General features: G+C 42.4%; 1 protein-coding gene across 1 annotated transcript; it reads right to left on the bottom strand.

Moving 5' to 3' along the window:
• Nucleotides 1-17,793: 17,793 nt before the first annotated feature.
• LOC139838001 (uncharacterized) lies at nucleotides 17,794-21,941 on the bottom strand. The gene is made up of 5 exons (XM_071827351.1): nucleotides 20,939-21,941; nucleotides 20,553-20,833; nucleotides 19,921-20,117; nucleotides 18,338-19,511; nucleotides 17,794-17,802 (listed from the first exon to the last, which is right to left on the bottom strand). Exons 1-5 carry the CDS (start codon nucleotides 21,939-21,941, stop codon nucleotides 17,794-17,796), a joined length of 2,664 nt encoding a protein of 887 aa, XP_071683452.1.
• Nucleotides 21,942-23,984: the final 2,043 nt, after the last annotated feature.

The raw sequence follows: 23,984 nt of genomic DNA, 5'->3' as shown, positions 1-23,984 counted from the left end.
AAAGTTTTCTCCAAGATCGACCTTCGCACCGGGTACCACCAACTCAAAGTCCGAGAATCGGACATTCCCAAGACTGCATTCACCACCCGTTACGGACTGTATGAGTACACCGTAATGTCCTTTGGACTCACCAATGCCCCCGCCTACTTCATGAACCTCATGAACAAGGTCTTCATGGAATACCTAGACAAATTTGTGGTAGTGTTCATCGATGATATCTTGGTCTACTCTAAAACTGAGGAAGAACATGAAGAGCATCTGCGACTAGTCTTGGGTACCCTTCGGCAACACCAACTGTATGCAAAGTTCAGTAAATGCCAGTTCTGGCTCAAGGAAGTTGGATTTCTTGGCCACGTTTTATCTGCCGGAGGACTCTCTGTTGACCCCTCGTTGATCAAGTCTATTGTGGACCGACAACCCCCTAAAAATGTTACGGAAGTGAGGTCTTTCCTCGGATTGGCGGGGTATTACCGCAAATTCGTTGAAGGATTCTCAAGCATCGCCAAGCCAATGACCCTTCTGCTTAAAAAGGGTAAGAAGTTTGAATGGACGAAAAATGTGAAGAGAGTTTTCAAGAACTGAAAAGGCGACTTGTATCAGCCCCCATCTTGACCATGCCCGACGTCACCAAGGACTTTGTGATCTATTGTGATGCTTCCAAAATTGGTCTTGGAAGTGTCTTAATGCAAGAAGGAAAAGTAATTTCTTATCTCTCCCGACAGCTGAAACCACACGAAGCCAATTACCCCACCCATGACCTGGAATTAGCTGCTGTAGTTCATGCTCTCAAGACTTGGCGCCACTATCTTATAGGAAATATGTGTGATATTTACACCGATCACAAAAGCCTTAAGTACATCTTCACTCAGAGAGAGTTAAACATGCGACAGAGGAGGTGGATAGAGCTCATCAAGGACTATGATCTTAGTATCCATTACCACCCCGGAAAAGCTAATGTAGTTGCTGATGCCCTCAGCAGAGAACCATGTTCCCTTAACTTTCGTTTGAAAGTCGAACAACCCATGCTTTATCAAGAATTCGAGGAATTCGGATTAGAATTGGTTAGCCATGGATTCCTTGCTGCCATGGAAGCCAATCCCACCCTTCGAGATCAGATCAAGGAAGCCCAAGTTGGGCATAAGAGTATTGAAGGGATCAAACGCCGCATGGGCAGAGAAAAGGTAGAAGGATTTCCGATAGACCCCAACGGAGTACTGTGGTACAATGGATGCCTCTGCGTACCCAATATCCCTGACTTGAAGAATCTTATAATGGAGGAAGCCCATAATACACCTTATTCTATTCACCCTGGAGGATCTAAGATGTACCAAGATCTAAAAGACACCTTTTGGTGGCATGGAATGAAGCGGGACATTGCCTCCTTTATCGCCCGATGTGATGTCTGCCAGAAAGTTAAAGCTGAGCACCAACGCCCTACCGGATTATTGCAACCCTTGAAGATACCTGTTTGGAAATGGGAAGAAGTGGGTATGGATTTTATCACCGGACTTCCCAGATCTAACCGTGGACATGATTCCATCTGGGTGATAGTTGATCGTCTCACTAAAGTCGCTCACTTTCTGCCCGTCAAGACCACCGATCGTGGGAGAGCGTTAGCCGATCTCTACATCTCCCGTATAGTTAGCCTTCACGGCGTTCCCAAGGTCATCGTGTCTGATCGAGGCACCCAGTTCACTTCTCATTTCTGGCACAAGCTTCACGAGGCTATGGGCACCAAGTTATCGTTCAGTACCGCCTATCATCCCCAAACCGGAGGACAGACCGAAAGGGTAAATCAAATCCTCGAGGACATGCTTCGAGCCTGCGTTCTCTCTTATGGAACCAAATGGGAAGATTGCTTGCCCTTCGCAGAGTTTTCCTATAACAACAGTTATCAAGCCAGTCTTCGGATGGCCCCTTTTGAAGCCCTCTATGGGAGGAGATGCCGAACCCCTCTCAATTGGACCGAGACCGGAGAAAGCCAAGTGTTCGGGCCGGACATACTGCGGGAAGCAGAGGAACGAGTCCAGTTTATTCGTGACCGGCTGAGAGCCGCACAGTCCCGCCAGAAGAGCTACGCTGATGATACGTCTCCGACGTATCGATAATTTCTTATGTTCCATGCCACATTATTGATGTTATCTACATGTTTTATGCACACTTTATGTCATATTCGTGCATTTTCTGGAACTAACCTATTAACAAGATGCCGAAGTGCCGATTCTTTGTTTTTCTGCTGTTTTTGGTTTTAGAAATCCTAGTAACGAAATATTCTCGGAATTGGACGAAATCAACGCCCAGGGTCCTATTTTGCCACGAAGCTTCCAGAAGTCCGAAGAGGAGACGAAGTGGGGCCACGAGGGGGCCACACCCTAGGGCGGCGCGGCCCCCCCTTGGCCGCGCGGCCCTGTGGTGTGGGGCCCTCGTGCCGCCTCCTGACCTGCCCTTCCACCTACTTAAAGCCTCCGTCGCGAAACCCCCAGTACCGAGAGCCACGATACGGAAAACCTTCCAGAGACGCCGCCGCCGATCCCATCTCGGGGGATCCAGGAGATCGCCTCCGGCACCCTGCCGGAGAGGGGAATCATCTCCTGGAGGACTCTACGCCGCCATGGTCGCCTCCGGAGTGATGTGTGAGTAGTCTACCCCTGGACTATGGGTCCATAGCAGTAGCTAGATGGTTGTCTTCTCCCCATTGTGCTATCATTGTCGGATCTTGTGAGCTGCCTAATATGATCAAGATCATCTATCTGTAATTCTATATGTTGCGTTTGTTGGGATCCGATGAATAGAGAATACTTGTTATGTTGATTATCAAAGTTATGTCTATGTGTTGTTTATGATCTTGCATGCTCTCCGTTACTAGTAGATGCTCTGGCCAAGTAGATGCTTGTAACTCCAAGAGGGAGTATTTATGCTCGATAGTGGGTTCATGCCTGCATTGACACCGGGACGATGTGAGAAAGTTCTAAGGTTGTGTTGTGCTGTTGCCACTAGGGATAAAACATTGATGCTATGTCTAAGGATGTAGTTGTTGATTACATTACGCACCATACTTAATGCAATTGTCTGTTGCTTTGCAACTTAATACTGGAGGGGGTTCGGATGATAACCTGAAGGTGGACTTTTTAGGCATAGATGCATGCTAGATAGCGGTCTATGTACTTTGTCGTAATGCCCAATTAAATCTCACTATACTCATCATAATATGTATGTGCATGGTCATGCCCTCTTTATTTGTCAATTGCCCAACTGTAATTTGTTCACCCAACATGCTGTTTATCTTATGGGAGAGACACCTCTAGTGAACTGTGGACCCCGGTCCAATTCTCTATACTGAAATACAATCTACTGCAATACTTGTTCTACTGTTTTCTGCAAACAATCATCTTCCACACAATACGGTTAATCCTTTGTTACAGCAAGCCGGTGAGATTGACAACCTCACTGTTTCGTTGGGGCAAAGTACTTTGGTTGTGTTGTGCAGGTTCCACGTTGGCGTCGGAATCCCTGGTGTTGCGCCGCACTACATCCCGCCGCCATCAACCTTCAACGTGCTTCTTGGCTCCTCCTGGTTCGATAAACCTTGGTTTCTTTCTGAGGGAAAACTTGCTGCTGTGCGCATCATACCTTCCTCTTGGGGTTCCCAACGAATGTGTGAGTTACACGCCATCAAGCTCTTTTTCTGGCGCCGTTGCCGGGGAGATCAAGACACGCTGCAAGGGGAGTCTCCACTTCTCAATCTCTTTACTTTGTTTTTGTCTTGCTTAGTTTTATTTACTACTTTGTTTGCTGCACTAAATCAAAATACAAAAAATTAGTTGCTAGTTTTACTTTATTTGCTATCTTGTTTGCTATATCAAAAACACAAAAAAATTAGTTACTCGCATTTACTTTATCTAGTTTGCTTTATTTACTGTTGCTAAAATGGCCAACCCTGAAAATACTAAGTTGTGTGACTTCACAACCACAAATAATAATGATTTCTTATGCACACCTATTGCTCCACCTGCTACTACAGCAGAATTCTTTGAAATTAAACCTGCTTTACTGAATCTTGTTATGCGAGAGCAATTTTCTGGTGTTAGTTCTGATGATGCTGCTGCCCATCTTAATAATTTTGTTGAACTATGTGAAATGCAAAAATATAAAGATGTAGATGGTGACATTATAAAATTAAAATTGTTCCCTTTCTCATTAAGAGGAAGAGCTAAAGATTGGTTGCTATCTCTGCCTAAGAATAGTATTGATTCATGGACTAAATGCAAGGATGCTTTTATTGGTAGATATTATCCCCCTGCTAAAATTATATCTTTGAGGAGTAGCATAATGAATTTTAAACAATTAGATACTGAACATGTTGCTCAAGCTTGGGAAAGAATGAAATCTCTGGTTAAAAATTGCCCAACACATGGACTGACTACTTGGATGATCATCCAAACCTTCTATGCAGGACTAAATTTTTCTTCGCGGAATTTATTGGATTCAGCTGCTGGAGGTACCTTTATGTCCATCACTCTTGGTGAAGCAACAAAGCTTCTTGATAATATGATGATCAATTACTCTGAATGGCACACGGAAAGAGCTCCACAAGGTAAGAAGGTAAATTCTGTCGAAGAAGCCTCTTCCTTGAGTGATAAGATTGATGCTATTATGACTATGCTTATGAATGGTAGGCCTAATGTTAATCCTAATAATGTTCCGTTAGCGTCATTGGTTGCTCAAAAAGAATATGTTGATGTGAACTTCATTAAAAATAACAATCACAATGATTCTAGGCCATATCCTGCTAATGGTAACTCTTATGGTAGATATGTCTCACCTAATGAAGAAAAGATGCTAGAAATTGAAAGATCCACCAAGAGCTTTATGCAATCACAATATGAGCAAAATAAGTTGTTTACTAAAACTATGAATGAGCAATCTACCTTGTTGAAGAATATAGGGAATCAACTTGAAAATCTGAATAGAGAGATCTCGGGGTTGCAAACTAAACTTGCTAATGCTGAAAACCGAATCTCATACATGTCTGCATCACAATCTTCTTTAATTAATAAAATGGCTGCTAAACCTGAGGATTTAGATGACAAAATTACTACTACAGCAAATGCCATCCAAGTTAGAATTAATGAGAATATAAGATTAATGGCTGAACTGCGTGCTAGGTGGGATAGAGAAGAAAATGAAAAACTAGCTAAAGAGAAGAATGTAGTTAAAGTTTGGACTATTACCACCACTAGTAATGCTAATGCTACACATGTTGCTGCACCTCCTACTATTAATAATAAAAGAATTGGTGTTAGCAATGTTTCCACTTCTAATGCAAAGCGCGAGAAACTGCCTGAAACTGCTAAATCATTGAAACCTGTGATAAAACTGCTGAAATTTTTCCAACATTGGGGATGATGATCCCATTGCTTTAGATTATAATGGTTTGAATTTTGATGATTGCCACATCTCTGAAGTTATAAAGTTCTTGCAAAAACTTGCTAAAAGTCCTAATGCTAGTGCTATAAATTTGGCTTTCACGCAACATATTACAAATGCTCTCATAAAAGCTAGAGAAGAGAAACTAGAGCGCGAAGCCTCTATTCCTAAAAAGCTAGAGGATGGTTGGGAGCCCATCATTAAGATGAAGGTTAAAGATTTTGATTGTAATGCTTTATGTGATCTTGGTGCAAGTATTTCCGTTATGCCTAAGAAAATTTATAATATGCTTGACTTGCCACCGCTGAAAAATTGTTATTTGGATGTTAATCTTGCTGATCATTCTACAAAGAAAACTTTGGGGAAAGTTGATAATGTTCGCATCAACGTTAACAATAACCTTGTCCCCGCTGATTTTGTTGTCTTGGATATTGAATGCAATGCATCTTGTCCAATTATATTGGGAAGACCTTTTCTTCGAACTGTTGGTGCTATCATTGATATGAAGGAAGGTAATATAAAATATCAATTTCCTCTCAAGAAAGGTATGGAACACTTCCCTAGAAAGAGAATGAAGTTACCTTTTGATTCTATTATGAGAACAAATTATGATGTTGACACTTCGTCTCTTGATAATACTTGATACACACTTTCTGCGCCTAGCTGAAAGGCGTTAAAGAAAAGCGCTTATGGGAGACAACCCATGTTTTTACCTACAGTACTTTGTTTTTATTTTGTGTCTTGGAAGTTGTTTACTACTGTAGCAACCTCTCCTTATCTTAGTTTTGTGTTTTGTTGTGCCAAGTAAAGTCTTTGATAGTAAAGTAAGTACTAGATTTGGATTACTGCGCAGTTCCAGATTTCTTTGCTGTCACGAATCTGGGTCTACCTCCCTGTAGGTAGCTCAGAAAATTAAGCCAATTTACTTGCATGATCCTCAGATATGTACGCAACTTTCATTCAATTTGAGCATTTTCATTTGAGCAATTCTGGTGGCCTAATAAAATTCGTCAATATGAACTGTTCTGTTTTGACAGATTCTGCCTTTTATTTCGCATTGCCTCTTTTGCTATGTTGGATGAATTTCTTTGATCCATTAATGTCCAGTAGCTTTATGCAATGTCCAGAAGTGTTAAGAATGATTGTGTCACCTCTGAATATGTTAATTTTTATTGTCGCTAACCCTCTAATGAGTTGTTCTAAGTTTGGTGTGGAGGAAGTTTTCAAGGATCAAGAGAGGAGTATGATGCAACATGATCAAGGAGAGTGAAAGCTCTAAGCTTGGGGATGCCCCGGTGGTTCACCCCTGCATATATCAAGAAGACTCAAGCATCTAAGCTTGGGGATGCCCAAGGCATCCCCTTCTTCATCGACAACATTATCAGGTTCCTCCCCTGAAACTATATTTTTATTCCATCACATCTTATGTGCTTTGCTTGGAGCGTCGGTTTGTTTTTGTTTTTTGTTTTGTTTGAATAAAATGGATCCTAGCATTCACTTTATGGGATAGAGACACGCTCCGCTGTAGCATATGGACAAGTATGTCCTTAGTTTCTACTCATAGTATTCATGGCGAAGTTTCTTCTTCGTTAAATTGTTATATGGTTGGAATTGGAAAATGATACATATAGTAATTGCTATTAATGTCTTGGGTAATGTGATACTTGGCAATTGTTGTGCTCATGTTTAAGCTCTTGTATCATATGCTTTGCACCCATTAATGAAGAAATACATAGAGCATGCTAAAATTTGGTTTGCATATTTGGTTTCTCTAAGGTCTAGATAATTTCTAGTATTGAGTTTGAACAACAAGGAAGACGGTGTAGAGTCTTATAATGTTTTCAATGTGTCTTTTATGTGAGTTTTGCTGCACCGGTTCATCCTTGTGTTTGTTTCAAATAAGCCTTGCTAGCCTAAACCTTGTATCGAGAGGGAATACTTCTCATGCATCCAAAATACTTGAGCCAACCACTATGCCATTTGTGTCCACCATACCTACCTACTACATGGTATTTTCCGCCATTCCAAAGTAAATTGCTTGAGTGCTACCTTTAAAATTCCATCATTCACCTTTGCAATATATAGCTCATGGCACAAATAGCTTAAAAAACTATTGTGGTATTGAATATGTACTTATGCACTTTATCTCTTATTAAGTTGCTTGTTGTGCGATAACCATGTTCACTGGGGACGCCATCAACTATTCTTTGTTGAATTTCATGTGAGTTGCTATGCATGTTCGTCTTGTCTGAAGTAAGAGAGATCTACCACCTTATGGTTAAGCATGCATATTGTTAGAGAAGAACATTGGGCCGCTAACTAAAGCCATGATCCATGGTGGAAGTTTCAGTTTTGGACAAATATCCTCAATCTCATATGAGAAAATTATTAATTGTTGTTACATGCTTATGCATAAAAGAGGAGTCCATTATCTATTGTCTATGTTGTCCCGGTATGGATGTCTAAGTTGAGAATAATCAATAGCGAGAAATCCAATGCGAGCTTTCTCCTTAGACCTTTGTACAGGCGGCATAGAGGTACCCCTTTGTGACACTTGGTTAAAACATGTGCATTGCGATGATCCGGTAGTCCAAGCTAATTAGGACAAGGTGCGGGCACTATTAGTATACTATGCATGAGGCTTGCAACTTGTAAGATATAATTTACATGATACATATGCTTTATTACTACCGTTGACAAAATTGTTTCATGTTTTCAAAATCAAAGCTCTAGCACAAATATAGCAATCGATGCTTTTCCTCTATGGAGGACCATTCTTTTACTTTCAATGTTGAGTCAGTTCACCTATTTCTCTCCACCTCAAGAAGCAAACACTTGTGTGAACTGTGCATTGATTCCTACATATTTGCTTATTGCACTTATTATATTACTCTATGTTGACAATATCCATGAGATATACATGTTACAAGTTGAAAGAAACCGCTGAAACTTAATCTTCCTTTGTGTTGCTTCAATGCTTTTACTATGAATTATTGCTTTATGAGTTAACTCTTATGCGAGACTTATTGATGCTTGTCTTGAAGTGCTATTCATGAAAAGTCTTTGCTATATGATTCACTTGTTTACTCATGTCATATACATTGTTTTGATCGCTGCATTCACTACATATGCTTTACAAATAGTATGATCAAGGTTATGATGGCATGTCACTCCAGAAATTATCTGTGTTATCGTTTTACCTGCTCGGGACGAGCAGAACTAAGCTTGGGGATGCTGATACGTCTCCGACGTATCGATAATTTCTTATGTTCCATGCCACATTATTGATGTTATCTACATGTTTTATGCACACTTTATGTCATATTCGTGCATTTTCTGGAACTAACCTATTAACAAGATGCCGAAGTGCCGATTCTTTGTTTTCTGCTGTTTTGGTTTCAGAAATCCTAGTAACGAAATATTCTCGGAATTGGACGAAATCACCGCCCCGGGTCATATTTTGCCACGAAGGTTCCCGAAGTCCGAAGCGGAGACGAGGTGGGGCCACGTGGTGCCCACACCCTCGGGCGGCGCGGCCCCCCCCCTGGGCCGCGCGGCCCTGTGGTGTGGGGCCCTCGTGCCGCCTCCTGCCCGGCCCTTCCGCCTACTTACAGCCACCGACGCGAAACCCCCTGGACCGAGAGCCACGATACGGAAAACCTTCCTGAGAGGCCGCCGCCGCCGCTCCCAGCTCGGGGATCCAAGAGATCGCCTCCGGCACCGCCGGAGAGGGGAATCATCTCCCGGATGACTCTACGCCGCCATGGTCGCCTCCGGAGTGATGTGTGAGTAGTCTACCCCAGGACTCTGGGTCCATAGCAGTAGCTAGATGGTTGTCTTCTCCCCATTGTGCTATCATTGTCGGATCTTGTGAGCTGCCTAACATGATCAAGATCATCTATCTGTAATTCTATATGTTGCGTTTGTTGGGATCCGATGAATAGAGAATACTTGTTATGTTGATTATCAAAGTTATGTCTATGTGTTGTTTATGATCTTGCATGCTCTCCGTTACCGGTAGATGCTCTGCCAAGTAGATGCTTGTAACTCCAAGAGGGAGTATTTATGCTCGATAGTGGGTTCATGCCTGCATTGACACCGGGACAAGGATGTAAAGTTCTAAGGTTGTGTTGTGCTGTTGCCACTAGGGATAAAACATTGATGCTATGTCTAAGGATGTAGTTGTTGATTACATTACGCACCATACTTAATGCAATTGTCTGTTGCTTTGCAACTTAATACTGGAGGGGGTTCGGATGATAACCTGAAGGTGGACTTTTTAGGCATAGATGCAGTTGGATGGCGGTCTATGTACTTTGTCGTAATGCCCAATTAAATCTCACTATACTCATCATAATATGTATGTGCATGGTCATGCCCTCTTTATTTGTCAATTGCCCAACTGTAATTTGTTCACCCAACATGCTGTTTATCTTATGGGAGAGACACCTCTAGTGAACTGTGGACCCCGGTCCAATTCTCTATACTGAAATACAATCTACTGCAATACTTGTTCTACTGTTTTCTGCAAACAATCATCTTCCACACAATACGGTTAATCCTTTGTTACAGCAAGCCGGTGAGATTGACAACCTCACTGTTTCGTTGGGGCAAAGTACTTTGGTTGTGTTGTGCAGGTTCCACGTTGGCGCCGGAATCCCTGGTGTTGCGCCGCACTACATCCCGCCGCCATCAACCTTCAACGTGCTTCTTGGCTCCTCCTGGTTCGATAAACCTTGGTTTCTTTCTGAGGGAAAACTTGCTGCTGTGCGCATCATACCTTCCTCTTGGGGTTCCCAATGAACGTGTGAGTTACACGCCATCACCTGACTCCAAGCGTCGAGAATTAACTTTCTGTGCCGGGGATTTTGCCTATCTCCGGGTAACTCCTCTCAAAGGAATGAAACATTTCCATGTTAAAGGCAAACTTGCACCTAGGTATATTGGTCCTTTCAAGGTGCTAGGACGAAGAGGAGAAGTATCTTACCAGCTTGAATTACCCCCGGAATTGTCAGAGTTCCATGACGTCTTTCATGTCTCCCAACTTCGGAGATGCCTCCAAGCACCAAACAAGGCTGAAGTTTTTAAGGATATCGACTACCGAGCAATCGACCTCAATCACGACTTAACCTACAGAGAGAACCCCATCCGTATTCTGGAAGAAGCCGTTAGGGTCACCCGCCGGAGAAAGATTAAATTCTTCAAGGTCCAATGGAGCAATCACTCTGAAGATGAAGCCACATGGGAAAGGGAGGATTATCTGAGACAAGATTTTCCACACCTGTTCAAGCTCTTAGCCGTGGAATCTCGGGACGAGATTCTTTTAAGGGGGGAAGGTCTGTAACACTCCATTTTTCAAAACCTGCATATTTCTACAAGTTAAAAATTTGAGCCAACAAATTTTTTTATTTAACACTTGTGATTGAGTGTAGGTTAGAACTCTTGCTTAGATTAACTCAATATTTCTCTTGGTGTGTTATGTGTGTCACCACACCCTTAGGTAAATCTATGCACCACTCTCTAAAAATTTTAGGGTTTGATCTACTTATTTTATATGGCACCACCTCTAATGCTCTATGCCCCTCAAAAACCCCAAACCCTAGGGTGGTAAGCATCACTTTTGGATGGGAGGAACACTCCACCTTCTTCTCTACACCACCACCAATTCACCTAAGGTTGCACCATCAACACCATCACCACCTTTTTATTTGTCATCTTATATTTTCACATTTGTGCACATGATTTCTTGTCACACTTGGGCACATGCACATGGCATGGCCTCTCCCTTTTTCACCCCTGCCCCTTTTTCTTCTCTCTCTTTTCTCTCTTGGGTTTTGGCCGAGAGACAAGAGGGGAAACCTCCCCCTCTCTTTTTCCCTTCTCTCTTCCCTCTCTTTTTCTTCTCTATCTTGGACCGTGGCCGACGCCACTCCCCTCTCTCTGCCCTAGCCCAACCCTGGCCCTTTCTCTCTCTCTCTCTTTCTCTCTTCTCTGGCCCAAAGGCCACCAGCCCACCCCTCTCTCTCACGCCCAGAAAACCCTAGCCCGCGCGCCAGTCAAGCGACATGATGGCACGGAGCCTCGCTCGACGCGCCATCACGCCTCGTCTGCAGCGCGTCGCCTCGACTCCCTCCCTTGCTGACGCCACACGCCCGATGTCATCGCGGGCCCAGCCGCTGACGTCCACCCTCGCCCTCCCGTTGGCCGACGCCACCGCCCCTCCCACTACCAGCTCCCTCTCTGCCTATAAAACCCCCCCGACTCCACCACTTCCTCTTCAGCTCCCACCTCCACAGCGCTGTTAGGCTGCCCCACTCCACCCTTGGCCACTCGAGTTGCCGCTCGAGCCGCTGCCACCGCTGCCTGACGCCATCCCGCCGTGGTCACCGAGAGGGTGACGCGCAGGTGGTCACCGCCGCGACGCCACCAACGCTCCTCTCCTCACTCTCTGTCAACACCCGGGTTTTTAAGTCCAGATGCCTATTATGCCATTCATCGCAATCCCAGGAATATTGTTTTTGCGAGACATAATAGATTGATATCACAACACATCATTCATTACATACCATAATCATCTTACAAGTAAAGGATCACATGATCCAGTCTCATTACAATAATAGAAGTTCTATTTATTCATTACATAACACATAGCGGAAGCGAAAGTAGCGGAGTAGTAGTCCATCTATTCCACAGGCAACTGTTGACGTCAGGAGTGATCCTAGTTGTCGTAGACGTCCTGCTGTCCTTCTTCCGGGTTCTGGTACTCGTCTTCATAGTCTGGCCATTTGAATAGCCAGGGACACAGCCATGAGTACTTTAAAGTACTCGCAAACTAATACTAAGGTAAAATACTATCAACTATAGTAAGGGGGTTCTAAGCTCTAGTTTTATTTGCATAAAGCCAATTTTATTTCATAAACACTTTAATAATCAAAGCCTCTTCATTTAACTAACTCAAGTGGGAACATTAGTGTCATTCCCACAACTCAGTTGTGATTCAAAGTCAAAGTCACCTTTCAATTCAAATCACAAGTCACCATTCATATTTTTAGAAAAATTCTGATGACGGAACAGTATGGCCTTTCCAACTGTCCATAACCGAGGACGCGGCTATTCGAATAGGTTTAACTCTGCAGAGGTTGTACACTTGTGCCACAACAATTGCAATAGTTCATCAGGGGTAACTGGCCCTGATTTATCGTACGCAGTATGCGAACTACCAATCCTAACCTTTCATTTACATACTCTAGTATAGGCACCTCTCCCCATGAGCTTGGCCTTCCAGTGAAGACACGCGGTCAGCCTGGGAACTGCACAGGGCTTGGGCCGGACATTCACCTCATTTCACGTCATTTCACATCACTTCACCAGTACGGAGGCAGCCTCGGCATAACCCCTTTGACGCTTGTTTAGAGGGAACCCATACTAAAAATACATAAGTTTCCAGCTAAGCCTTACCCAGATTCAGGTATTGTGGGGGTACTTGTAAAACTGGAATGGTATCGCATCCGAACCCAACCATCAGTTTTTGTAAAATTCACCAAGTCATTCACCAGTCATATTCACCTTCAAAATCTCTCAATATAATGACTCATCATTCCAAGGTTTTCAAAGTCATTTCAATTCACAAGTTCCCAACTAGAGTAGTCACTTTTAATATTGAGCACTAGCCACTAGTTATGAGGGGTGCTAAGTATCTTGGAGCTTGCTAGGCTAAGTGTGATTCTCTTGTACTACTCTATAATTCAACCAAGTGAATCATAAATCAAAAAGTAACTTTGAAAAAAAAATCAAGTAAAGCTTGTAAAGTAAAAACTTGGGATAGGTTCATAAAGTAAAATGTAATGGTGCCTTGCTCTTGTAGAGCTTTGCACTTTGCAAGAATATAACTTGCAACCAAAATGGTTTGCATTAGTCTAGCTTGCATTGGTAATAGCTTGCGTTGATTGGTGATGTGATCAAAGTTCTCTTGCTCTTCCTCTTGGTAGAAAACCTCTTCCTCTTGATAGTCTCCGGTACCAGCGTCTATAAACGAATACGAGGATACAATCACCAAACAACACTTAAGTATTCTTAATTAGCCTTAATGGCTCACACAATTGATCTAGCATCACTACTTAACATTTATCCAAAAATTATTCTAGGGTTTCTTTATTTAATCATTAGGAAAATAATTTCCTCTCATTGAAAATTGGAATTAGGGTTTCTCTTTGGTTTGGGAGAAATAATTTCCTCTCATTGAATTCTTCGTAAGATTTAATCTTCTCAAATAACCAGGGATGATACCATGTTGACCAAGGTCAACACTTCACACTTATCATTTGAGAAAAATAATTTAAATGAGATTCATCATCTCATGTGATTTAAATAACCATTGCAATTTAAATACTACATTGAGTTAAATTATACAAGTGAGCAAGTATGAGCCTAAGCAATTAAAGGTCAACACATTACTTCATAATACTTGAGAGAATGATTTAAATGAGGTGCTACACCTCATAGATTTAAATTCCTAAGATTTTGATATAGTTTAAATGGACTAGTATTGACTACATAGCCAATATTTTTCTTCTAGCCCCTGATCATGTACAAAACCTATATCATATTTTTTCATAGTAAATTAGGGTTTGTTATATGTTAATTATTGCAATTGAATTCACTTCAAAATTAAAAAGGGTTGATTTTTAAGATTTATTGGAATACTGAAAAGTATCTGTTTTGTTATTTTTGCTATTCAAAAACTACACAAGATATGGGGTTGAATCCAGTGGAAAAATGTAGATAATTTCATGGGCTTTCCAGAGATATGTATTTTGCTAAATTTGGTTTAGTAGTTTGAAAGTTATTCAATTTTGAATAAAGCATCAGTATTTGAAATTTGCTGAAACTAAATATTTGAATTAAACACAAATGGGCTAGGCGGGAAACTGGATGGGCCGAAATGGGTTTAAACAAAGGAACTGGCCCAGTAACGCTTCAGTGCTTGGTGGGCTGTCCAGAGGTGGGGCCTACATGTCAGTGGCTTTGTTTTACCAAAACGGTACCTTGTGATGTCTACCGTTGGATTAGGAGATGATCGCACGGCCGTGGTTCGTCTTCTTCTCCAGCGAGAGGAGGGCGTGCTGGCGACGGAGGTAGGGGGTCGGAGGGCGTCCTAGGCCGCCGGCGATCGAGGGAGAGGGGCGAGGCGACGTTGTCGATGGTGTAGAGGCCCCTGGTACAGCGGCGAGGCTTGTGGCGGCTCCAGGCGATGCAGATGCTCTGTGGGCTCCGGCGGGAACGAGCTTGCGATTGAAGCTTCTCCGGCGAGGTAAGGTCAAATTGGTGGGTGGAGAAGGGGCAAGGATGAGAGGGGAGCAGTTTGTGTGAAGAATCGAGGCTCAGAGCTTCCCTATTTATAGTGGATGGAGGGTTGCCGTGGATGTGGCAGAAGGTCGACGACGACAATGGCGCTACGGGTTGCGAAGGGGCAAGGCGAGGTGCGCATCGTGTAGGCGACGTCTAGGCGAGGCTCTGGGTGTAGCTAGCGCGTCCAGGGGACGACGGGATGGCTCGGGTTGCTTCTGTGAAGGGGACAGTACTTGGCGGCAGAGCTCTGATCGTGGCGACGGCGACAAGGCTTCTGCGAGCTAGCGAGCATGTCCAGTGGGTAGTTGTAGGCGTGATGAGCGTGCGTGCCAAGTGGGAGAGGGAGAGAAGGACGAGGGCGTCCAGGCGAGCGGCGTACTGGGCGCGCTCACCGCTTGTCTGGCACGCCGTGGCGAGGTACTGGGCGCGCGCGTTCTGGCCACTAGCGTGCGTCTCTTTGCTTAGGGCTGGTACGAGCGTGTTTAGGGTAGTGCAGGGAAGGCAGTAGACATGGTGAGGTGGGTTGGAGAGGGCCAGAGAGGAATGGAGTGAGGGTGGCCGGCATGGGTACAGGGTGGCAACAATGTGATCATTCCCTCACTTTAAACAGAGCAAAAGTGCTTGGCTTGATGCAGAGAGGGTGCAGGAACAACAATGATCAATATGGAAAGGGGTTTAGGCAAAAATCCAGAGGATAATAGAGTGTATGCCATTTTGCAATTGATGCCTGCCATGTGTTTGTGAAAATGGCCGCATGAAGATTTTTGAAGAATTTTGGAATTCTTTTTGGTGAGTCTCAATTATATATTTAATGTGAAAGATTGGTGCTGGTGGTATTCAATTTGGAGTGGATTTGCAAAGTTTCAAATTTGGTATGATCTTCTCATAATCTCAAAGTCTCCTCTTGTCAAATCTATACTGGTCAACCTGGTCAACATTAGCACTAATGGTCAACATGAAAGTTGTTCACTTTCACTTGGTCTTGGATGACATGGAAAGAGTTGACCAAGGTTGGTTTGAAGAAAAGTCAAAACCAGGGGGTAAAGTAGGGAACATTATATAAAATGGCAATATGACCACTATCACATGTATGTAAGTTTTGATATTTGCTTTGGTTTTTTTTGAGGGTGAAACAGTGGGGAAAATCCCCACTGCAATTTTTATTAATTAAAAAATAAAAACAAAGAAGCAGTTGTACAAGATGTACACAGGATTACAAAAAGAAAAAAGAAAGAAAGAGAAAGAAAGAAAAAGAAGAAAAGGGAAAAGGAAAAGACTAAAACTACAAAAAAACCTAAGACATATTTTGCAGCCAAGCTCTGAAGGAAACACTCCATTTATTTTTCATTCTGTATGAAAGTAGATGCAATTCTTGTTTGAAAATAATCTTCCAAGCCGAAAAGGAAGGATTTTGATCTTCAAATATTTTCCTGTTTCTGATTATCCAAATACTCCAAGCAGCCAGACTGATGATCTCCACTGCAAATGGTAAATTCAGGGAATCTTTGATCACATAGAAGGCTTCCAAGACTGAGTGTTGATTTGTAACTTGAGGGAAAACAAAAGCCCAACATTGCTGCGCAAAAGGACAACTCCAAAACAAATGTGCCAAGGTTTCTTCATGATTACACTGTAGGGTGGCACAGTTAAAAGATGGCAGCAAGCAGTTTTTCCTTCTAAGAAGATTTCTAGTATTTAGTCTGTCATGTAGAAGTAACCAGAAGAAAAACTTGTGTTTTTGTTGACAAGAAGATTTCCATAACCATGTAAAGAAGATTGGTGTATGCTGCACCCCAATGAGAAAATTATATGCTTTGGTTGTGGAGAAAGTATCAGACCCCCAGATATAATGCCAGTTGTCAGGTAGATTCTGTTGAACTCTTACTTGTGCATTTTCACAAAGAATCTCCAATTCCTCAAATTCAGTATATGCTTGTTGGGAAAGAGGCAAATGAAACATGTCTTGGAGAAAATCCATGTGAAGGACTTTGCTTACAGAAACATCAGTTCTTTTGGCAAAAGATACCAGGTGTGGAAATTTATGGTGCAAACAAGTTTCTCCCCAAAGGTCTGTCCAGAATAAGACTGATCTGCCATTACCTAAGTTGCATCTTGCCATAGCTTTGTAAGTGTCAATTAGTTTTAAATGTGCTTTCCACCAGAATGATCCTTCCATTTTGATACCAGGGGGATTATCTTCATCATAATATGTGTCTCTTATAAGGTTAGCCCAAGGAATGTCCAGGTTATTATAGAATTTGTCCAAATTTTTCAATAGCAAAGATTTATTCTGGACATCTAAGTTTAACACCCCTAACCCTCCCTGATCTTTGGTCCTGCATATCTTTTTCCATGACACTAGAGCAGAGCCCTTAGCTTGCACATCTGCAGTTTTCTTTCTCCAGAGACAGTGCCTCATGTATTTGATTATCTGCTCCTTTATTGTGACAGGTACATCCAAACAACACGTGAAGAAAATTGGCAAAGATGCTAAAACTGATTTAACCATTTGCAACTTACCTCCATAATTTAGGAAATCAGTAATACCTCCCAGCCTTGATTGTACTCTTTGCACAATTGGGAGAAAATATTCAAGGGAGGGTTTTTTGATGCTCAGGGGTAGACCCAGATAAGTGAAGCGAAGACTTCCAATTTTACAGTTCATAGTTGCAGCAAAATGGGCTAATCTCTCAGGTGTCAAATTTATTGGCATCATGCTAGATTTCTGGTAATTAACTCTGAGGCCAGTGGAGGAGGCAAATGTTTGCAAAATAGCTTTTAGGCAAAGAAGCCGTGATGCATCTGCCTTCATCACAATAAGGGTATCATCAGCATATTGTATGACTGGGAAGTCAGGGCATGGTGGACAAGGAATTGGTCTTGAAATGAGGTCTTGACCCATAGCTTTATTCAACACAGTTTGCAAGAAGTCAACAGCAAGGACAAAGAGCAAAGGGGATAATGGATCCCCCTGTCTAACTCCTCTTTTGCAATAAAATTTCTTGCCAGGAACACCATTCAGCATGACTGCAGAAGTACCAGTACTAAGAATCATAGATATCCATTTTATCCATTGCTCCCCAAAACCTTTTGCCCTCAGAATTTCAATAATTGTTGTGTGTTCAATCATATCAAAGGCTTTTTCAAAATCTAACTTTAGAATTAGAATCTCTTCTTTTGACTGATGGCATTGAAAAAGGTATTCAAAAGCCCATCCAAGACAGTCTTGTATAGATCTTTTCTTGAGGAAACCATACTGATTTTTGTGTACTAAAGATAGGATAATATCTTGTAACCAGTTGGCCAATAATTTTGTGATAATTTTGAGGACACTATTCAGAAGAGAGATAGGTCTGAAGTCTCCAGGAGTGATTGGGGTTTCAACTTTTGGTATCAAAGTAATAAAAGAGGAATTGATACTCTCCAAATTAATGGTCCCCAAATGGAAGTCAGCAATTAACTTTTTGACATCAGCAGCAATGATGGACCAGCAACTTTTGATGAATTCATTATTGAAGCCATCAGGGCCTGGAGACTTATCATTTGGTAGTTGCTTGATTACCTCTTCTATCTCCTTATCTGAGAAAGGAGCTTGGAGGATGTCATTCATATCTTCAGTAATGCTAGATTCAATGAAACTTTCCAGATTGAACTGGATCTCTGGATTATTTGAGAGACCCATCCTATCCTTGAAGGCTTTCCACAAAATAGCAGCCTTTCCATCATGGTCTGAGATCTCAACTTGATCTGAATTTTGTAGCTTGGCTATATAGTTATGCCTGTAATTCATGGTAGCCTTAGAATGAAAGAACTTTGTGTTTTCATCACCTAGTTTTACCCACTTAATTTTTCCTCTTTGCTTCCAATAAGTGTTCTGATTCTGTAATAGAGTAATAAGGTGTGATTTAAGTGTATCTCTCAAATCCCATTCAATTACAGTCAGAGTTCTGAATTCTTCTAAGACATCAAATAGTGCAATAACTTCATTAACTTGAGCAATCAAATTTTTCAGACAAGGGAGACTCTTAGCCCACAGTTTGAGGCCTCTTCTCAAATTCTTGAATTTTGCATTAATATTTTTTGCACTATCACCAAAACCCACAGGAATGTTCCATGCTGCTTGCACAACCTGTTTAAAATCACTGTGCTGCATCCAATGATTTTCAATTCTGAAAACTTTGGCTTTTGGAATTTTTGTGTTGAAAGCTACCACACAAGGGACATGGTCAGATGTTGGTTTAACCAGAGGATATGAAAAAGTTGCTGGGTAAGAAGTAGTCCAAGAGGGTGAAGTGAAGAACCAGTCCAGTTTCTCCAGTAGAGGGTCCTTCTGCATATTACTCCATGTGAACTTTCTACCTTTTAAAGGCAGTTCTATAATGCCAAGGTTACTGATTGAATCATTAAAAAGTAACATGTCATTGATATCTCCTCCAGGTTTATTTCTATCTGTGGGGCTTCTTATGAAATTAAAATCACCCATTATAATCCAATCAGTATCTTGAGGCATATCAATGTTTGCAAACCAGTCAATGAAAATTGCTTTCCTATCAGGTTGACATGGGCCATAAATGTTGGTCAAAATCCAGGAATCATTGGAGAGATTTGATTTGAAGTTTACTGAAATTGAAAATTCATTGTGAAAAGCAAATTCACCATTGAACAAATCACCATTCCAAATAATAATCAGGCCACCAGAGGCCCCCACAGATGGAACAAACTCAAATTTGTTGAATCTTTTTGGGCAGAATTTTTTAATATAAGTCAGATCAAAAAGCTCTCTTTTAGTTTCTTGAAGGCAGATAATATCACATCCAGATTCTTCAATCTTATTGTACAGGGCCAACCATTTTTTCTCTGAATTTATGCCCCTCAAGTTCCAATTCATAATTTTCCAAGTTTTGCAATTATCCATAAAGAGAAGGGTGAGAAATCCATGTTATACCCAAAGCAAATGATACTCTAGGCATTAAGACTTGAGGGACAGATCTCATTACATCACAAGATACCAAAAGATAAGGAGGAATCACATAGTACTGAGACATACTGACATAAACAGGTTCACAACAAATTTGTGCAAGAACTGGGATTACACAGGTCCCAGAAACAGCAAAAGGAGAAAGAGTTTTCTGCATTGAGAACTACTTGGTTTTCTTCTTAGCCTGCTGTCCCATGGCATCAGGCTTATCTTGCACCTTCCCACTTGTTTTGCTGAGTGAAGTGGATTGATTCCCTTTAGATCTTTTGCTTCCAATCACTCCAGGTGCATCCTTGTTCTTGGAATCTCCAGTTGTTACTTTACTGCTTTTGAACACTTTCCTTGTAACAGCTTCTTCAGGGACCTTACAGAAAGACATAGCGAAATTTTTAACCACCTTAGAGTTGACAATAGGTGGAACAGCATTGCATGTGAGACAGTTTTTGTCTGAACAATTCACATGACTTTTGTACCCATCATTCAACATAACAAGCCTTGGACTTCTTCTTACCTCAGATTCCACCAAGACTGATTTCCCATCCCGTCTTTTCCTTTTGGGAGTGATTAAAACTTCCTTAGAGGGAGTGACAGTTGGGGAAGCCTCATCCTATTTATACAGATTTATGCAAAGAGGGGCCTCAGTTGTAACACATTTATCTGGAATAGCAAATTGAATAGAGTCTTCTGATAGCAGAGGTTCCTTAAGAATATTCCATAATTGTGAAGAAAGGAAGCTTTTTGCCCAATCAAATTTTTCTGGAGTTAAAAGCATGAGAGTAATGAAATTAAACCAACTCACAGGAATGTCTACCACTGTAGAGTGGTTTTTCTTGTCAGGTCCATGCATGTGTGGAGCAAAATATTTGTCCCAAAGAAGAAGACCTTTTGCAGAGAACTTCCTTGTCAGATCATGTTCCTCTGGAGCAGAGAAGAAATGAGTTTCCACTCTACCCAGGGTTAGCTGCAAGTGTGCTTCATTTGGGGGCACTATATTAACATTATCAGGGAGGAACACATTATCTGCCAAGGTGTCTAAAGTTTCATCAGGAGCAGGGACCATGGAGGAGCTTGGGGTATCAGCTGGACCCACAGGGAATTCAGTATATTCAGAATAAGCCTATATCAGAGATAGCAACCCTTCTCCCAAAGGCAAGGCAGGCTGCTGAGCACTAAACTAAGCAGAACCAGATGTAACAGCAGCATTACCAGATGACATAAGAGAAGTTGTATCTTCAGAGCTAGAGGATGAAACTTGGACCAAGCTGGTGACATCAGGCAGAGGGGGTTCTTCTTCTCCCATATCAACTTCCCCTTGAACTTCAGGCATGAAATTATTAAATTGTTCTTGTGCTTCAATGTCCATTGGCTGAGGCTGCTCTTGAACAGGACCCATGGCCCAATGGCCCCACCCATCAGCAGCATCTTCACTGTTCTGAACATTTGGTTGTGGAGGATGAAACAAAGGAGCAGGAAGAGCATGTCCAGGCATGGGATGTGGATCAACACCCTCATCAGGAAAAGGATCTTCATCAGGTGGTCCTCCTCCAAGGAGATTTTGTTGCAACACTTCAACCAGGAAGGTCCATGATTCAGCATCTGGCCTAGAGCTTTCAGTCATTCTTATACTTCTTGGAATATCCTGTAAATCAGTGACCCTAACTTTGACCAGCACTCTGCCTTTTCTATTTGGGTCTCTTTCCCAGAGAAGAAGAGAACCAATGTCAGAGAAACAGGCATTCAAGTCTTCAGTCTTCATGTGATCAAGAGGAGGGCCTACCAGGAGCAACCACACATCTCTATTGAAAGTGACTCCCCTCCAATTTATGCCCTCATCATGCTTAGCAAAAGAAATATTGACATCCCCAAATTGGTTAGGGCTAGAGGAGATCAACCTATCTCTATCACTGACATTTCTGAACTGGATATAGGCAGCACCAAAAGGACAAGAATGCAGACTAACAAAGCCCACCCTAGCAACCTCAGTCAAATACTCTCCAAGCACATCTCTAACATTGTCGAAAGGGACCAAACCTTCTGGAAAAGGATCGATGGTGGCGATAGCATACTGTTCATGCTCCTTAAGGCGACGGGGCACCAGCACCCTCTTGACTGCGAGGCGGCCGGTGATGTTCTGAATCTGATATCCTTGCGGGACGAAAGGTCTGGGGTCGATTGGGATATTGGCCATTGCTGGAGGGGGAGCCTCCTCCGGCGCGGCGATGGAGGTCGGTGGTGTGAGCAGTTGCGGAGAGGTTGAGGGTGGCAGGGGTGGCGAAGACGAGGAGGCAGAGGGGACAAAACCGGCGGATATTTTTTCTGTCGAAAGGAAACATGAGAAATCTCCAAAAGAGGAAACCACCTGGATTAAAGGCGCCGGCCCATGGACTTTAAACCACGAAAGGTAACTGTCATCGGGCCAAAGAATGGGTTTGAATGCAGGATATTTGAAATAAGGTAATAAACCCGGCAAAAAATCCTGAGAATGCAATTGACTTGAAGGAGCACCTTTATGAGCATCCACTAAATTAGCGGAATTAGCCGTTTGTTGCTGATGCAAAAAGGAAGGCGCCAAGCTCGGATCATGCATGCGTTGAAAAACTGACACACGCGATGATGATGGAAATGCAGATTTTTTCCTTTTTACTACTTGCCATTCAGAATCAGTTTCCTTATAATATTTTTTCTCTTCAACTATCCAATTTGGACCTCCATGTCCCCAAAGGCTGAGGAAAAATTCAAACAGAGGAGTGCAAACTTTGGATTGATTGTATCTTTCAAACCCTACTGCAGACGAGAACACAGAAAACTAAAAAGTTCTGTCTCTTAAAAATCTCACTCTGTAAGCAGAAGCCAGGCCTCCAAAACATGATTGCAGGGTGATAGCCACAGTATGAATGTCAAGCTTGAAACTTGCTCTACCAAAAGATATAACTAGGAAGAAAGCTCTTCTTAGAGAATGATTTGCAATTGTAATAGGATGTCCAAACTTACTTTTGCATGCTGCTTCAAAAGCTGCTCCCTTTGAGAAATCCAAGGCTGGTACCCCAAGAGATGTTGGGGAGTCAGAGGTGGAAGAAGTTTGCTTGGTACATGAAGACTTTAAAATATTCACTCCAAGGTCCAAGGAATCATCAATAATTCGCTCTCCCACAGCAACAATATGAAATTTTAGGTCTAAGATCAAGCCAGAGTGAACCTTTTCATTTTCCAAAAGAAATCTAGCATCCAAAACTTCCTCCTGCATATCCAGTAACACCAATATTTTTGCCTTGGGTCTTAAAATAAGAAAAGCTTGAAAAGAACGTGAACCATCTTGAATAGGAGTGCATCTAGCCTGCCATCGGACCAAAGGTGCTTCTGGTAAGGATGATACAGTGGAAACTTTCGAGGATTTCACCACTTGAGCGAAAGAGCGAGAGCTCAACTTAGTAGGAATGGAAGATATATCCTCAGATACGGTAGCAGCATGTGAACCAACACATTCACCCACAAGGACAGAATGGCTAATGAAATCCAACATAGATCCAGAGACCACTTGCTCATCTTGGATAAGAAATCTAGCAGATATCACCTGCTCTTTAGAATCCACCAAAAAGATCCTCTTTGCATGAGGCTTCAGGAGCAGGAAAGCCGATTTGCCCATAGGGATTTTAGGATCCATTTTGCCCAGGGGAGCATATGTCACCCTCCATCTGTGGGGTGGTGGATCCGAAAAAGAAGAGAAACCCGGTGGAGAAACAAGGCAAGTTTGAACAAGGACCAAGTGTGCCGGGAATCTAATGGAAGATCCAGGATAGAAAACCTCCCCATCACGTAGGGTTTTACCAACCAGAGGAGAATCCTTATGATTTACTAGAGCCAACCAATTGTTTGGCCAAAGCAAGAGAAAACCAGAAGCATTGTTGCAAGAGCCATTTGGAAGAAGAGATTCAAAAGAGACCTTCCAACGGCCAAGAGGAGAGGGAGGAGGAGCCATGAGAGGGATCACCTTGAGGGAGTAAGACGCCCAAGAGGAGGATCAGATCAACTTGGAGAGGTCACCGGAGTTGAGGATGAGCACCGGAGGGGGTGGAGAGGGGTGGAGAGGGAGGAGAGCCATCAGGCTATCACCATGAAAGCAGAGGATTCTTGTTTCTTTGATGCAATTGTGTTTGTTTATCATATATAAGAGTTTTACAAACAATAGATCAAGCAATGGTGGCCCTTAATGAAGATTTGCAAATTTGGCTAA

The sequence above is a fragment of the Lolium perenne genome, chromosome 3 (genome assembly GCF_019359855.2).
Source record: "Lolium perenne isolate Kyuss_39 chromosome 3, Kyuss_2.0, whole genome shotgun sequence".
In the NCBI taxonomy this organism is placed as follows: domain Eukaryota; kingdom Viridiplantae; phylum Streptophyta; class Magnoliopsida; order Poales; family Poaceae; genus Lolium; species Lolium perenne.
This window is presented reverse-complemented; position numbering and strand designations above follow the sequence as displayed.

Excerpts from the sequence above, each read along its gene's own strand:
- LOC139838001 (XM_071827351.1), bottom strand. The coding sequence starts at position 21,941 with ATGGCCAATATCCCAATCGACCCCAGACCTTTCGTCCCGCAAGGATAT. Across the intron at positions 20,834-20,938 it reads TAATGCTGCTGTTACATCTG|CTGATACCCCAAGCTCCTCC; the intron begins GTTCTGCTTAGT and ends CTGTGGGTCCAG. Across the intron at positions 19,512-19,920 it reads CAGGCTAAGAAGAAAACCAA|ATTCAACAAATTTGAGTTTG; the intron begins GTAGTTCTCAAT and ends CTGCCCAAAAAG.